We start from the raw sequence: 16,708 nt of genomic DNA on the forward strand, positions 1-16,708 counted from the left end.
CTCGTAGCTCTATCACACAAGCATGTTCAAACTCAGTGAGATGCTGATAAAGGTGTCTTGTCGCCGTAAAGGCATTCTTGACTAACGTCAACTCACCACGTCCAATCTCAAAGGTAACTAAAGCCCACGACCGCAAAGCTTGTATTTTATTTGCTACTGGCTCCACTCTTATGTGATTGGCGCGAAATCTGAATAGACATTATCTTTCAGATGTAGAAATACGCCTACCAACTTTCTTTTATGTGGCATAAATCCTTTTGGTTCAAATCAAATGGCTCTGAGCACTATGGGACTTAACAAATGGTTCAAATGGCTCTGAGCACTATGAGACTTAACGTCTGTAGTCATCAGTCCCCTAGAACTTAGAACTACTTAAACCTAACTAACCTAAGGACATCACACACATCCATGCCCGAGCCAGGATTCGAACTTGCGACCGTGGGACTTAACATCTAAGGTCATCAGTCCCCTAGAACTTAGAACTACTTAAACCTAACTAACCTAAGGACATCACACACATCCATGCCCGAGGCAGGATTCGAACCTGCGACCGTAGCGGTCGCGTGGTTCCAGACTGGAGCGCCTAGAACCGCTCGGCTACAACGGCCGGCAAATCCTTTTGGTGTTGTGATTTTTTTTTCGTCAGTATATATTGGGTACATCTTGAACTGTATTGTAAGTTGATTTTGTGTAGCAAGGATGACTGTCATCATCCTCATCATCATCATCGTCTTCGTTTCCCCTCTACCTAACATCTGGTCTGGTTGGGGTATCAATGGTATTCGCCACTTTACTCGGTCTTTCCACCATTCTTCTTCCACAATTTGGTTCCGTAGCAGGTTTCTCCTCCTTAAGCTCATCTTTATTGTATCAATCCATCTTGTTCTCGGTCTTCCTCTTGGCCTCTTACTCTCAATCTTGAACTCAATCATCCTTCTTGGTATACTTCCCCCTCCCATCCTCTTCACATGTCCAAACCATTTTAATCTAGAATGAGATTTTCACTCTGCAGCGGAGTGTGCGCTGATATGAAACTTCCTGGCAGACTAAAACTGTGTGCCGGACCGAGACTCGAACTCGGGACGAGGTAATGGCAGAAGTAAAGCTGTGAGGACGGGGCGTGAGTCGTGCTTGGGTAGCTCAGTTGGTAGAGCACTTTCCCGCGGAAGGCAAAGGTCCGGAGTTCGAGTCTCGGTCCGGCACACAGTTTTAATCTCCCAGAAAGTTTCATTTTAATCTATTCTTTTCAATTTTCTCAGTCGACTTCTACACTCCAGTTTCTTTCCTAACATCTTAATTTTTCACTCTGTCTCTCCTCGTCTTCCCTAGCATACTTCTCTGAAACTTCATTTCACTGGATTGTATCCTACTCTCCTCTCTTTTAGTCATAGTCCAAGTCTCTGAGCCGTATATTAGTATGGGTGTGAAGTAAGTCTTGTATAGCACCAGCTTGCACCTCATTGGCACTTCACTCCCCCACACCAAGCCCCTCACACCCTAGTAAAATGTACTACTCTGTTGTATTCTATTGCTAATTTCTGTCTCCAAACGAGCATTCCCCATTAATACACTTCCCAAATATTTAAAGTTCTCAACTATTTCAATATCCCGTCCCTTAATATGAATTTGACCCATGCCTTCCATATCCCCCACTCTAAATTTCATTCCATATTTCTCGAACTTATCATTTAGGATGTCTATTTGCTTTTGTACCTGCTTACTGCTTGTTCCCCACACCATAATATCATCAGCAAATAGTTGCAGCTTCATCTCCCTTCCTCTATGGCCTTGTTTTGTCTCTTTGACTATTTCATCCATCACCATTATAAATAGTAGTTGTGATATCATACTTCCTTGTCTTAGTCCCGTAACATTCTTAAATCATTCAGTTCTGCCAACTTGTGTCTGCACACAACTAGAGCTTTTTTCATACATTGCCCGGATGACATCAAGTGTTAGCTTTCCAACTCCCTTTCTCTTCAAGGTTGCCCATACCTTTTCCCTGAGAACACTGTCATATGCTTTCACTAGATCGAGAAATGATTTTTCCCATACTCTCAATGTCTATCCATCAACTGTCTCATACTAAAGATTGGGTCCACTGTTGCTCTACCATGACGAAAGTCATAATGTTCTCTTCTAACTGCATTTCCACTTTTTCTCTCACTCTTCTTTCCAGTATCCTCTCCATTATTTTTGCTACTTGGGATATGAGTATGATCCCTCGATAATTGTCACATACTTTCCTGTCACCCTTCTTGAAAACTGGAATTATTATTTCCTTTCCTCATTCTTCAGGTACACATTTTTGGGTCCAAATGCATCTTATTAGTCTACATAGCCACTGTAGCCCAACTGGTCGAGTTGGCTTTATCATATTCACAGTAATTTCGTCTATCCCATGTGCATTTCCTGTTATCGTTTTTCTCAGAGCTAGTTTCACTTCTAACATGGTTATATACTCCCCTTACTCCAGACCCCTGCCCCCCTGCCGTACTTCTATTCCCTTTCGAATCCTGCCTCAGGCATGGATGTGTGTGATGTCCTTAGGTTAGTTAGGTTTAAGTAGTTCTAGGTCTAAGGGATTGATGACCTCAGATGTTAAGTCTCATAGTGCCTAGAGCCATTTGAACCATTTTTTCCATTCCCTTTTCATTGCCATTCTTAACATTTAGTAATTTATCGAAGTACTCTTCCCATCTTTTCCTTATCTCCTTTGGTTCCATTAACAGCTCTCCGTTTTCCCCTTTCACTAGCTTTGTTTCTGTTTTTCCCTTCCTCATACTCTTTGTAATTCCATACATCATCCTCTTACCACTACTAACATCTTTTTCCAGCTTTCGTGTGAATTTCTTCAAGCTTTTCCTCTTTTCTACTGCTGTTCGGTCTCTGTTTCATTCTTTCCAGGCTTTCTTCTTTTCTTTTACTACCTCCTTCACCCTCTCATCCCACCATGGTGTCTCCTTTTCCTTTACCCTTCCGGACACTCTGCCACAGGTCTTCTAAGCAGAGCTTACAAACACTTCTTTGAACTTACACCATTCCTCTTCCTCATTGCCATACTCGTTGTTACGGATTTTACGCTTAAGTAACTCCTTAAACTTTTCTTGTACCATGCCATCCTTTAGTTTCAACATTTTTATTTTCCTTTCCCTTTCTTCCTTTATGTCTTTCAATTTATCGAATCTCATCTTTGCCACCACCACTCGATGGTCTCCATCAAAAGTCTCTCCTAGGAGTGCAGTTACATCCGTCAACTGTCTCCGATTTTTCTTTTCCACCAGAAAGTCATCGATGACTGTCAGTCTATCACCCCATCCATATCTCGTTATCTTTTGGCTACTCTTTTTACGGAACCATGTGTAGCCCACAATCAGCCCGTTTCTTTCACAGAAATCAACCGGTTTCTCTCCTTCCTCATTTTTCCTCCCATTTCCATATGAGCCAATTATCTCCTTCCCCAGCTTTTCTTTGCCTACCTGCGCATTTAGGTCACCGATTACTATTGCATCCACATCTGTAGTTATACTTTCTAATACATCTAGAAAAATCCTCTATGTTCTCTCCTTTTTTTCCTGATTGTGGTGCATCTACTTGGATGAATCCTTCACTACATTCCTTGTCCTCCGCCGAATCCTCATCGCCCTATCACTTGTGTATTCTACTGCTTCTGCATATTCCTTTAGGTTTGGTTTTACTATGATACCTGCTCCATTTTTGGCTTCTTGTCCACCACTCCAGTAGAGTGTGTAGCCTTTCCTCATTTCCCTCCTACCTCTTCTCTTCCATCTAACTTCTCCAAGTCCCATCTGTTCTAAGTTCTCCTTTTCCATGAAGTCTATCAACTCTTCCGCCTTCCCAGTAAGGGTCATCAAATTAATGATGCCCACCTTCATTGTGTTGGTGCCTAGTCGCCCACTTCTCAAAGTTCCCCCAGCACTCCAAGAACTGCGTGTCGCCTGCAGGGAACGCCCTAACCTTTCCCGAAGCCGGTTTTGAACTACCATTTCATATATAGGCTATTATTACGATGGCGTCGCCACTCCCAAAGGCAAAAAAAGGATTGGTGTATAGTGTACTAAATATGAAGATGCCAAATAACGGAAAAATGACTTACCATAGTGTTGTGGCGTAACAAGCTAGCTACGCCACACTGGGAAGGGAGCCGAAAGGCACGCGTACACACACGCCGACTGGCATCAAGTCTGGAACAGGATAAGTAGTGAATTCTCATAAGAAAAGTATGCAGCTCCTCGAACACTTATCTTTTATTCTTTGATGTGAATACAGCATTCTTGATGAGACATTTCATATGATAACTATCAATCTATGTAAGGCTAATGGCGCCTTGCTAGGTCGTAGCCATGGACTTAGCTGAAGGCTATTCTAACTGTCTCTCGGCAAATGAGAGAAAGGCTCGTCAGTGTAGTCGCTAGCAAAGTCGTCGTACAACTGGGGCGAGTGCTAGTCCGTATCTCGAGACCTGCCTTGTGGTGGCGCTCGGTCTGCGATCACACAGTGGCGACACGCGCGTCCGACATGTACTAAATGGACCGCGGCCGATTTAACCCTTTGTCGCCTGGCGGTACTTAAAAGTACCAGTAAGTTTTGACTCTCATTATTTTCTCGTGGTGCAGTTTCGTGATCTGAGAGCCTGTCGGTACGTAACAGTAACTCTGCTCTACTGTTTCATAGATGTTATTGTGCAATACATAGACCTCTCTGGCGATCAGAGCTTGAAATTGTTTTTCGCGCGCTGCTGTGAAAACAGAAGATTGTGAGTGCTTGTTTCCATGGTGTTGCCTGAATTTGTGCGCAATTTATTGAAACTTCCGTTGAGTTTTCCATTGTACGTACTTACCTTCTTTGTTTTTTTATAATAGTTGGAAGCATTACGTTACAAGTGAATGAGATAAAGTGGAAAATATAAGGCGGACTTACTAGTACCGTCAGGTTGTGCGAACACTTTATTCTAGCAACAATGCGTTACCTCTCACTAGTTGTTCTGTCCACTTTTTCTCACACAGAAATCCGTAAATACATTTGCCTGTGGAACAATTAGAACAAACAGGTAAGGTTTGCCAGGGAATTTACCTAAAGAAAAATGTCTAAATCAAATCACAGAGAGTCATCTTTAGACCTAACAGTATTTCAAGGGAAGGAAAATAAAGTACTGTATTTTGCGTCATACTTCCATGGCACTGAACAGAGCGTAGTGACAAGAAAACAGAAAGATGGAACTGGTATGACTATACCATGTCCAGTTATTGTATGTGATTACAATAAAAACATGTGTAGTGTGGATCATGCAGACAGATTACGTTCAACTTAAGGTCTTGACAAGCGATCAAAGAAATGGTGGCACCATCTCTTCTGGGGAGCAATAGAAATTGCTTTTGTCAATGCTTACGTCATTTTCAGTGATCTACATAGGGCACTGCCACTGCTGGAATTCAGGCGTTCTGTGGCACTAGGGCTAATGAATGAACAGCAAGTGCCAAATCTCAAAAAGAGAAACTCTGGTAAAGATGAAATAACTCTCCCAAAGAGAAGGAAGGATAACTTTTCTATTCCGAAGGATGTACGTCTTGGCAACCGAGGAAACCATTTTGTAGTGTTCAGTTGTAAAAGAGGACGATGCGAAATGTGTGCGAAAAATAAAATTCAGTCGAGACCACATTCTCACTGTAGTACATGTAAAGTGTATTTGTGCTGCAATGAGAAAAAGAACTTTTCTACAATTTCATGAGGTATCACTAAATATGTGATATGTATATACTGTCAAAAATGTATAGCTGAGCTACTATGTATTGTGAAGTTGCTCTAGAATAAATTTATGCGAAATTTAAAAAAAGTTCAGAAGTATCATATTTCTGTTAATTAATTTTCTAATGTAAAAGTATTTAATATTTATGTGGAATGAAGTACAAGTTAAAAAAATTGGAGCATTTTTCTGCGCATGTTGTGATTCTGTCCATGGAGTCTGACGGTACTTCTGAGTACCAGGAGAGAAAAAAGTTGTGAAAAATAAAATAAAATTTTACAAAAAATGCTACCGTCATTTGAGGCCACAGTAGCATCAATTCTGCAAAGAAAATGTTAAAAAGTAAATTTTTTCTTATGTCAGGAAACAAAGGGTTGAGCTACCACCTAGCAAGTGTGGTGTCTGGCGGTGACACCACACATAGTATCATCTTACGCAAACTACATTTACGTGCCTACTGGACACAATACCTTTCGCTGGCGGATGCAGCCCTTCGTTCCATAGTGTTGTGGCGCCAGTACATATGACACGCGACGATAGCGTTATCGACTTAGGGAAACGTTCGATTGTTGGAAACAATACTTGTTGCGTGTCGAGCGTGGCTGCCAAATTTAGCACCCTTTTGATGCATAAAATCTACAGTAGATTACTCCAGTTCCGAAAAGAAACGAGCTGTTTACTGGAATCAATTACATGTTTCATAACATGAAACTGAACTATTGCGAGTAACATTTCTGCGAAGGTATTTATCATTCCCCAACCATAAGTTGTTGTGAAAATTTGAGTCCAGCTATATGGGGACTAAAGTGAAAGTTTCATATTTCAAATACGTTTGTACAGCTGGGAGAATAATTCATAATGAAGGCAGTGGCTTCTCGTAACCACACATTGATTCAGCTCGTTTGCGAACCCATATTTATTCGAATTTTTGGTTCTGTCATCATGTACGTTCACCTGTATCAGGTTTCGCTGTTAATAACCACATATTCTGTGTGTGTGTGTGTGTGTGTGTGTGTGTGTGTGTGTGTGTGTGTTGTGTACTGCATGGAGGTACTGCAAGACAATTATGATGGGGGCTAGATGTGTCTTGCACCCGTGTTTGTATTGGTGGGGGCTGTAACGCGGTGACTTGCAAGCATAACTATGGAATACATGGCCACATTTCAACTGAATTTAGCAGATATATGACATAGTATATGAAAAAATTGCTATTTGTTACGACACCTCTAGAAGCCTCGGAGTAAGACGGTGGTGTGGGATAGGACAGGGGGAGGGTGAAGTGTGAAAGCAATCGAAATCGAACCATATTAGTTCAAAAATGGTTCTGAGCACTATGGGACTTAACTGCTGCGGTCATCAGTGCCCTAGAACTTAGAACTACGTAAACCTAACTAACCTAAGGACATCACACACATCCATGCCCGAGGCAGGATTCTAACCTGAGACCGCAGCAGTCGCGCGGTTGTAGACTGTAGCGCCTAGAACCGCTCGGCCACTCCGGCCGGCCGAACCATGTTAGTGTCTGGCCCCTAGCCTTCTTGGCTGCTTGTAACAGACGAAACTTCTGAAAAACCAAAAGCTCAGCTTATTAAGTACTATGAAGCTGATTTGAAGCTGGTTGTGTTTATCGCATAGGTTGAAAAACCCCAGTGGTGGTTACACTCCCAGCCTCTCAAAACTAGCTGCAGGCAGACTACTTCTTTAAGATCCATCTCTTAAATTTCAGTTGCGTGCAAAATTAAGTGGATAACGCGAAATTGTGGCCCGTGTGATGGACCTTAAAGTGGGGAATTTCCATAAATCTGAATTTGATTGACGCTATGTGACTGGAATAATTTATTTGCATGTGACTTACTATGATTGAAAGTATCTGCCTGACCAAAGGTTTATTGCACCTAACTTGATATAGTGAACGCACCAAACAGAAACATTGATTAGTTAAAATTCACAAACACATCAATTAAGAACATCTAAATTCAAGATGAAAACCGTGACAATTCTGAAACTTCCTGGCAGATTAAAACTGTGTGCCCGACCGAGACTCGAACTCGGGACCTTTGCCTTCCGCGGGCAAGTGCTCTACCATATGAGCTACCGAAGCACGACTCACGCCCGGTACTTACAGCTTTACTTTTGGCAGTATCTCGCCTCCTACCTTCCAAACTTTACAGAAGCTCTCCTGCGAACCTTGCAGAACCAGCACTCCTGAAAGAAAGGAGACATGGCTTAACCACAGCCTGGGGGATGTTTCCAGAATGAGATTTTCACTCTGCAGCGGAGTGTGCGCTGATATGAAACTTCCTGGCAGATTTCTTCTGTAATGTTTGGAAGGTAGGAGACGAGATACTGGCAGAAGTAAAGCTGTGAGTACCGGGCGTGAGTCGTGCTTCGGCAGCTCAGATGGTAGAGCACTTGCCCGCGAAAGGCAAAGGTCTCGAGTTCGAGTCTCGGTCGGGCACACAGTTTTAATCCGCCAGGAAGTTTCATATCAGCGCACGCTCCGCTGCAGAGTGAAAATCTCATTCCGTGACAGTTCTGTTTCCAAACTCAGGCGTGATTTAAAGTAAATGGCAGTGTCATTTACCTATCTACGAATTTGCTACTTGCCCACTTGAGAATGTACACTCAAACAAGTACAACGATAATTGCACGCTATATAACCCTACAAATTTGTGACAAACAGTGAGTGGGACTAGTCGCAAAAATTCTCACATTCATACAGGCGCTATGAACTTGACTCAGGTGATCATTCTGGATCCCAAAGGTGCGGGAAATCCAATTGACCTCTCTGCCGGTGCTGCGAATTGTTCTCATCGTGGCTATGAATGCGTTGCGCCGCTCTTTACACTGTAGAAGAGCTGGCCCTTCGTGATGACGACGTCGTCAGCACCCTATAGGACTTCTGAGATGTTGCAGACCCAACCACGATGCAACGCCAAGTCGATCCGTCCTCCGTCGCTGCCGTCCACGGATTTCATCAGGACACCTCCGCGACCAAACACCTTGTGCCTTCTCTCGTGGCCCTCACCTACGCGTTTTTAATTCCTTCCTGCCAAAGCTGCGCCAGTTGCCAATTGCAGAGTTTAGAAGCACTGCTGCCCAATCGCGAGAACTCCCTCCAGCTAGAGAATCACGCCAAAATGAAATGAGCGTTTGGCGTCATTGGCCGGGAGTCCCCTTACAGTGCAGGTCCGGCCGCCTTGGTGCAGGTCTTATTACATTCGACGCCACATTGGGCGACCTGCGCGCCCGATGGGGATGAAATGATGGTGAAGACAGCACAACACCCAGTCCCTGAGCTGAGAAAATCCCCGACCCAGCTGGGAATCGAACCCGGGCCCGTAGGACGGCAATCCCTCACGCTGACCACTTTTTTTGTTTGTTGTTGATCTTATTTTGTTCTATATTGTTCGTTGAATTTGTTCGTGGCGCACGTCCGATGACACCTGTTCTTTTTTTTTTTTAATTCTTTGTTGATCTCAAAAATGGTTCAAATGGCTCTGAGCACTATGGGACTCAGCTTCTGAGGTCATTAGTCCCCTAGAACTTAGAACTAATTAAACCTAACTAACCTAAGGACATCACAAACATCCATGCCCGAGGCAGGATTCGAACCTGCGACCGTAGCGGTCTTGCGGTTGTTGATCTCATTTTGTTCGATTTTGATCGTTGCATCTGCTCGGGGAGGACATCGTAAGACATCTGTTTAAGTTCCTTGTTGATCGATTAACTCAGTTTTTTTTTTATTACAGAGTGCTGCTAACCCTCTGACCGAACACGCTGAGCTACCGTGCCGGTTCCACTCAGCTATGGGGCAGCAGATGCCAATCTCAACATGAACATCTCCCCTACTGCCAAAAAACATTGACCCCGAGAGCTGCTCTTCTGACGTCACACGCTGTTAAGCCAATCACGCGGTGCCCCGCCTATACTATTAGCCTCACACATCAAGGCTCCAGAAAGAAAGCTAGAGCCGCTGCGAGGCTACACTTTGTTTCCCGTACCCCGCGCTTTCTATAAGGAGTAGATGACTGTCTTCTAAGGAGGTCCACGAAACACGGAAAGGCGAACCCGCGTCGTGCACACTGCTTGCTGACTGTACATTAGCTTGTGCAGTTGCTTAGGTGGACAATGGCTGCCGGCCTGAGTGGCCGAGCGGTTCTAGGCGCTACAGTCTGGAACCGCCCCACTGGACCGGCGTTCCGGCCTCCGTTCTAAGAATTCGCCACCCCTGTAGCACGTCCTAGCTCCAGCTTGTCCCATTTGGCCAACGCTTTCCCTGCTCGCCGTTTCAAAGCCGGTGCACCGTTTACTCGCGTGCACACCAAAAACATTCACAGCCCAGCGACCCATCACGGTGTTAATAAAGAAAAGAAATGACAATTACTTACAAGGGAACCTCCCCATCGCACCCCCCTCAGATTTAGTTATAAGTTGGCACAGTGGATAGGCCTTGAAAAACTGAACACAGATCAATTGAGAAAACAGGAAGAAGTTGTGTGGAACTGTGAAAAAATAAGCAAAATATACAAACTGAGTAGTTCATGGCAAGATACGCAACATTAAAGACGATAGGACTGCAGCAACGCCGTGGTCTCGTGGTAACGTGAGCACCTGCGGAACGGAAGGTCCTTGGTTCAAATCTTCCATCGAGTGAAAACTTTAATTTTTTATTTCCAGTTTATGTGACAAACTCTTATGTTTTCATCACTTTTTTGGGAGTGATTATCACATCCACAAGAAAACCTAAATCGGGCAAGGTAGAAGAATCTTTTTACCCATTCGCCAAGTGTACAAGTTAGGTGGGTCGACAACATATTCCTGTCATATGACGCACATGCCGTCACCAGTGTCGTATAGAATATATCAGATGTGTTTTCCTGTGGAGGAATCGGTTGACCTATGACCTTGCGATCAAATGTTTTCGGTTCCGATTGGAGAGGCACGTCCTTTCGTCTACTAATCGCACGGTTTTGCGATGCGGTCGCAAAACACAGACACTAAACTTATTGCAGTGAACAGAGACGTCAATGAACGAACGGACAGATAATAACTATGCAAAAATAAAGAAAGCAAAATTTTCACTCGTTGGAAGACTTGAACCAAGGACCTCTCCTTCTGCAGCTGCTCACTCTACCACGCGACCACGGCGCTCCTACGCTCGCGTTCTCCTTTATGTTGCCTATGTGGCGAAGACTCATGACCAGTTTGTATATTTTGCTTATTTTTTCACAGTTCCACACGACTTCTTCCTGTTTCCTCAATTGATCTGTGTTCAGTTTATCAAGGCCTATCCACTGTGCCAAGTTGTAACTAAATCTGAGGGGGGTGCGATGGGGAGGTTCCCTTGTTTGAGCACCGTTCTCCTAGTCGCGGTAATTCCATCTCATCAATAAACGTTCTCCTACCGGTTTACCCTGACTTACAAAATCATATTCTAATTTTGTTAAAAACGACATGCACAACTGGTTGTCGCGTTTTCTTTTTTTAAAATGAAAACAGCATGGAGAATTATTCGCTCCGCATTTGCTTGCTCAAGAGTGCGTTCCACCCAACAATTTAAATCTTCTAGCGCGTGGGAGATAAAGTAAAAAATATTGTGCAGGTTCACATCTACGTGATTACTCAGCTATTCACAATAAAGTGCCTGGCAGAGGGTTCAATGAACCACCTTCAAGATGTCTATCTACCGTTCCACTCTCGAACGGCACGCGGGGGAAACGAGCACTTAAATTTTTCTGTGCAAGCCCTGATTTCTCTTCTTTTATAGTGATGATCATTTATCCCTATGTAAGTGGGTGCCAACAGAATGTTTTCGCAATCGGAGGAGAAAAATGGTGATCGAAATTTCATGAGAAGATCCCGTCGCAACGAAAAACGCCTTTGTTTTAATGATTGCCACTCCAATTCACGTATCATGTCTGTGACACTATCTCCCCTATTTAGCGATAATACAAAACGAGCTGCCCTTCTGTGTACTTTTTCGATGTCATTCGTCAGTCCCACCTAATGCGGATCCACAGCGCACAGCAGTACTTCAGAATAGGGCGGACAAGCGCGGTGTAAGCAGTCTCTTTAGCAGACCTGTTGCACCTTCCAAGTGTTCTGCCAGTGAATCGCAGTCTTTGGTTTACTTTACCCACAATATTATCTGTGTGATCGTTACAATCTAGGTAATTTGCAATTGTAATCCCTAAGTATTTAGTTGAATCTAAAGCCTTCAGATTTGTGTGACTTATATCGTAATGGAAATTTAGCTGATTTCTTTTAGTTCAAATGACTCTGAGCACTATGGGACTTCTAAGGTCATCAGTCCCCTAGAACTCAGAACTGCTTAAACCTAACTAACCTAAGGACATCACACACATCCTTGCCCGAAGCAGGATTCGAACCTGCGGCGTAGGGATCGCGCAATTCCAGACTGAAGAGCCTAGAACCGCTCTCCATTTCTTTTAGAAGCCGTGTGAATAACTTCACACTTTTCCTTATTCAGGGTCAATTGCAACGTTTCGCACTATACAGATATCTTGTCTAAATCATTTTGCAAGTAGTATTGATCATCTGATGACTTTACGAGACGGTAAATGACAGCATCATCTGCAAACAATCTAAGACGGCTACTCAGATTGTCTCCTATGTCGTTAACACAGATCAGGAACAACAGATGGTTTATAACACATCCTTGAGGAACGCCGGATATTACTTCTGTTATACTCGATGAATTTCCGTCTATTTCTACGAACTGTGACCTTTCTGACAGGAAATCACGAATCCAGTTGCTGAACTGAGGCAATACTCCGTAGGCACGCTGTTTGGTTAGAAGACGCTTGTGAGGAACGGTGTCGAAAGCCTTCTGGAAATCTAAAAATATGGAATCAATTTAACATCCCCTGTAGATAGGTTCAAGTTTTGTATTAAATTAATATTAAAATGAATTTGTAAAGGACTTTTAGTACACAATTTGTGTACCATTATTACGCTTGAAATAACGTATAAATGTAAGAAAGGTTTGATTTTACGCTATAGACTGGACACCTTTTTCCAAGACTGGGATGAATTGGTAACCAAGCAACAAAGAGTAATCAGTAATTGGTAACTGTTATAACCACCTGCAGCTGAAAGGTACACTGTTGAAGGTGACAGCACAGCACTGTTGTAGAGGGTACAGTGGTTTCCTAGGCCGGTATTACACTATCAAATTTCTTTGTCAAATATCTTTGTCCAATATCTTTGTCAAAGATATTTGATGGTGTAATAGGGAACTTCATCAAATGTCGTCAAATGTTTGATCAAATCTAGGGCCTCGCTGTAGATTTGATCAAAGAAGTTCAAATGGTTCAAATGGCTCTGAGCACTATGGGACTCAACTTCTGAGGTCATTAGTCCCCTAGAACTTAGAACTACTTAAACATAACTAACCTAAGGACATCACACACATCCATGCCCGAGGCAGGATTCGAACCTGCGACCCTCGCGGTCTCGCGGTTCCAGACTGCAGCGCCTAGAACCGCACGGCCACTTCGGCCGGCGATCAAAGAAGTCGCTTGTCTTCTGTTCACTGCAACGTGACATGTTACCGCACAGAGCGCTAGCATCGCTGCAGCATTCTGTCGTCTGTAGTGTTTTCATAAACATTGTCGGTAAATACAATTGGTGTGTGTCGACAACTACAAAATTAATAGAGATGTATGAAGCTGATGAGGCGCTTTACAACGTGAGGCACGCTGAATACAAAAACAGATTCAGAAGATTGGAGACCTGACCTGACCTGACCTAACCTAACCTAACCTAACGTAACCTAACCTAACTCTCTCCTGTAGCAAGGAATCGGAGTGTTACAGTGAGCCTGTCTTCTGAAGATGTAGCAGTTCTTAAGTGAATATTGTGCTTTGTGATATGAGGACACACTTCACTGAGTATATACAGAAATGTATGCTCATCCATTCTTAAGTAATTGATGTACGACTTGACGTCCTCCACTGTAAGCTCACGGAACAAGTTTTGTTGAATGCTTTTATCGTGTCGTCGTTTTTCCCCCGCTTCCCTTCCGCATGTGCACACAGTGCAATTGTGGTACATGCAATTGCTGCAGTTAATAACAAGTTGTTGTTGTCAGCGATCTTGAACTTTGACGAAAAATATGATGATAGTGTAATACCCCTTCTAGCGCTACGTCAAAGGTCTTTGTCAAATATATTTGACGGAATATTTGATAACATCTTTGATCAAATCTTTGACAAAGAAAGTTGATAGTGTAATACCGGCCGGCGCCACCATCACCGATGTGGTACGTGTGCTGTGTATGTATGTACGTGCGTGTGTGTTTGTAGGCGGGCTTCACGGCGGTGCACCTGGCGGCGCAGAACGGCCACAACCAGGTGCTGGACGTGATGCGCTCCACGCAGTCGCTGCGCGTCTCCAGCAAGAAGCTCGGCGTCACCGCACTCCACGTGGCCGCCTACTTCGGACAGGCCGGTGAGTCAGACTGTCAAAGCCAAGAGCTGCTGGCGGAGTAAACCGCTATTCACTACCAGTTGCAACCAACCAGTCACACCATCAGACATCATAAATTTATTTACACCTGCTTGTCCGGTATAATTCTCACAGTGGTGACAAAATACAGGGTGTTTCAGAAGTGATGCACAATATTCAGGGGTATGATAGGAATGACCATTCGACGCAAAAATGTCTACTAAATATGGCTTCTAAAACGCATACTTTACAAGCTAAGACCAATTCTTGCTATTCGATACTGTGAAACAAATATCTTCTGCTGCAAGCTCTTTGCTTGCTGGCGGAGTAAACCTCTATTCACTGCCAGTTGCAACCAACCAGACACGTCATCAGACACCATAAATTTATTTACACCTGCTTGTCTCGTATAATTCTCACAGCGGTGACAAAATACAGGGTGTTTCAGAAGTGATGCACAATATTCAGGGAAATGACAGGAATGATCATTCGACACAAAAACGTCTAGTAAATAGGGCCCCTAAAACGCATACTTTACAGGCTATGAGCAATTCTTGCTCTTCGGTACTGTGAAACAAATCTCTCCTGCTTCAGATGGCTCTAAGCACTATGGGACTTAATATCTGAGGTCATCAGTCCCAGAGACTTAAAACTACTTAAACCTAACTAACCTAACTAACCTAAGGACATCACACACATCCATGCCCGAGGCAGGATTCGATCCTGCGAGAGTAGCAGCAGCGCGGGTCCGGGATGGAGCGCCTAGAACCGATCGGTCACAACGGCCGGCAAATCTATTCTACTGCAAGCTCTTTGCTTTTCATATTTTGGGAAGTGGTGGTGTGAACCAAAATTGGGAAAAAAATTGTCGTGTAAACAGGTGCTCTAAAATGTATACCTTAAAGGGGCCCTCACACGTTCAATAATATTCTCAAACTGTCGCTGTATTCACCGTCTGAGGGCGCATATTGACGTATTGTCAGTACTAGAAACATTGACGAGCAGTATTGATAGGCCGGCCGGGGTGGTCGAGCGGTTCTAGGCGCTACAGTCTGGAACCGTGCGACCGTCACGGTTGCAGGTTCGAATCCTGGCTCGGGCATGGATGTGTATGATGTCCTTAGGTTAGTTAGGTTTAACTAGTTCTAAGTTGTAGGGGACTGATGACCTCAGAAGTTAAGTCCCATAGTGCTCAGAGCCATTTGAGCAGTATTGATGGACCTCAAAATATTCTCAGTATTGTCAATATATACTGAACGTGTGACGTCAGTTATTGACCGTTTAACAATATTCAGATGTCGACAGTGTTTCAGGAACCAGTCAGGCCGTGCTAGTGTGCACTGGTTAATTTTCAATACGCCTTTCTGTTGTAGACCATACCTCAGATTACGTTTTCACGGAGTCTTTAAGATGGTTAACGCAGGATTCCCTATGACACAGCTTACTTCATTAAATTGAGAATATAGTGCAGTATTACTCAGCAGTTTGTAGAAATGCTCCCGCAGGTTCGAATCCTGCTTCGGGCATGGATGTGTGTGATGTCCTTAGGTTAGTTAGGTTGAAGTAGTTCTAAGTTCTAGGGGACTGATGACCTCAGAAGTTAAGTCCCATAGTGCTCAGAGCCATTTGAACCATTTTTTATAAGCTACATCTAATATAACTGCAGCACACGCTTTCTTTTGGGTGTTACACATCTTAACCTTCGAAAATCGAGTTATTTGCTGACAATTTTTTTCATTGTTATCGATACTGTGATGTCGCTTCAATATTTTTAAGGTTTTGCAAACTAGAATTGTCAATAAGTACTGAACGCATGCAGGCCCCTTAATAGCTATGGACACTTGCTCATCTTCGCTACTTTGAAACACAGCTCTTCTAATGAACAAGTGCCCATAACTTTTAAGGGTTCATTTTAGAATACATGTTTACTGGACATGTTTTCCTTGTTTTGCTTCATACTATCACTTCCCAAATTATGGAAAGCAAAGAGCTTGCAGTAAAAGAGATCTGTTTCACAGTATCGAAGATCATAGCTCTTAAGGTATGCGTTTTAGAGCCCCTGCTTACTTGACTTGTTTTGTTTCAAATGGTCATTCCTGTTATGTCCCTGAATATTGGCCATCATTTCTGAAACACCCTGTGTTCAATGATCAATCAGAACTTATGACCACCAACCTAATAGCCAATTTCTTCCCTTTTGGCGCGGATAACGGCGGCAACGCGTCGTGACAAGGAAGCAGTGAGGCCTCGGTAGATCAATGGAGGGAGTTGGCACCACATGTGTACACACAAGTCACCTGTTTCGTGTAAATTCCGGGGAGGGGCCGAGACTATCACTTTAATAAGTCACGGTTGCAAAATACTAACATGAATCCTTTACAGAAGAGTGGAAAAACTGGTAGAAGCCGACATCAGGGAAGATCAGCTTGGATTCAGAAGAAATGTAGGAACACGGGAGGCAATATTGACCCT

The 16,708-nt window shown here is 43.5% G+C and overlaps 1 protein-coding gene across 1 annotated transcript in view; it reads left to right on the plus strand.

Annotated features, from left to right (window-relative positions):
* Positions 1-16,708, plus strand: part of LOC124803453 (serine/threonine-protein phosphatase 6 regulatory ankyrin repeat subunit A) — a 446,739-nt gene that overhangs the window by 183,403 nt on the left and 246,628 nt on the right. The window contains exon 11 of the mRNA XM_047264641.1: positions 14,095-14,239. Coding sequence (XP_047120597.1) covers positions 14,095-14,239 — 145 coding nt within the window. The remainder of the gene's footprint in view (positions 1-14,094; positions 14,240-16,708) is intronic.

Source organism: Schistocerca piceifrons, chromosome 6 (genome assembly GCF_021461385.2).
Source record: "Schistocerca piceifrons isolate TAMUIC-IGC-003096 chromosome 6, iqSchPice1.1, whole genome shotgun sequence".
Taxonomy (NCBI): Eukaryota; Metazoa; Arthropoda; class Insecta; order Orthoptera; family Acrididae; genus Schistocerca; species Schistocerca piceifrons.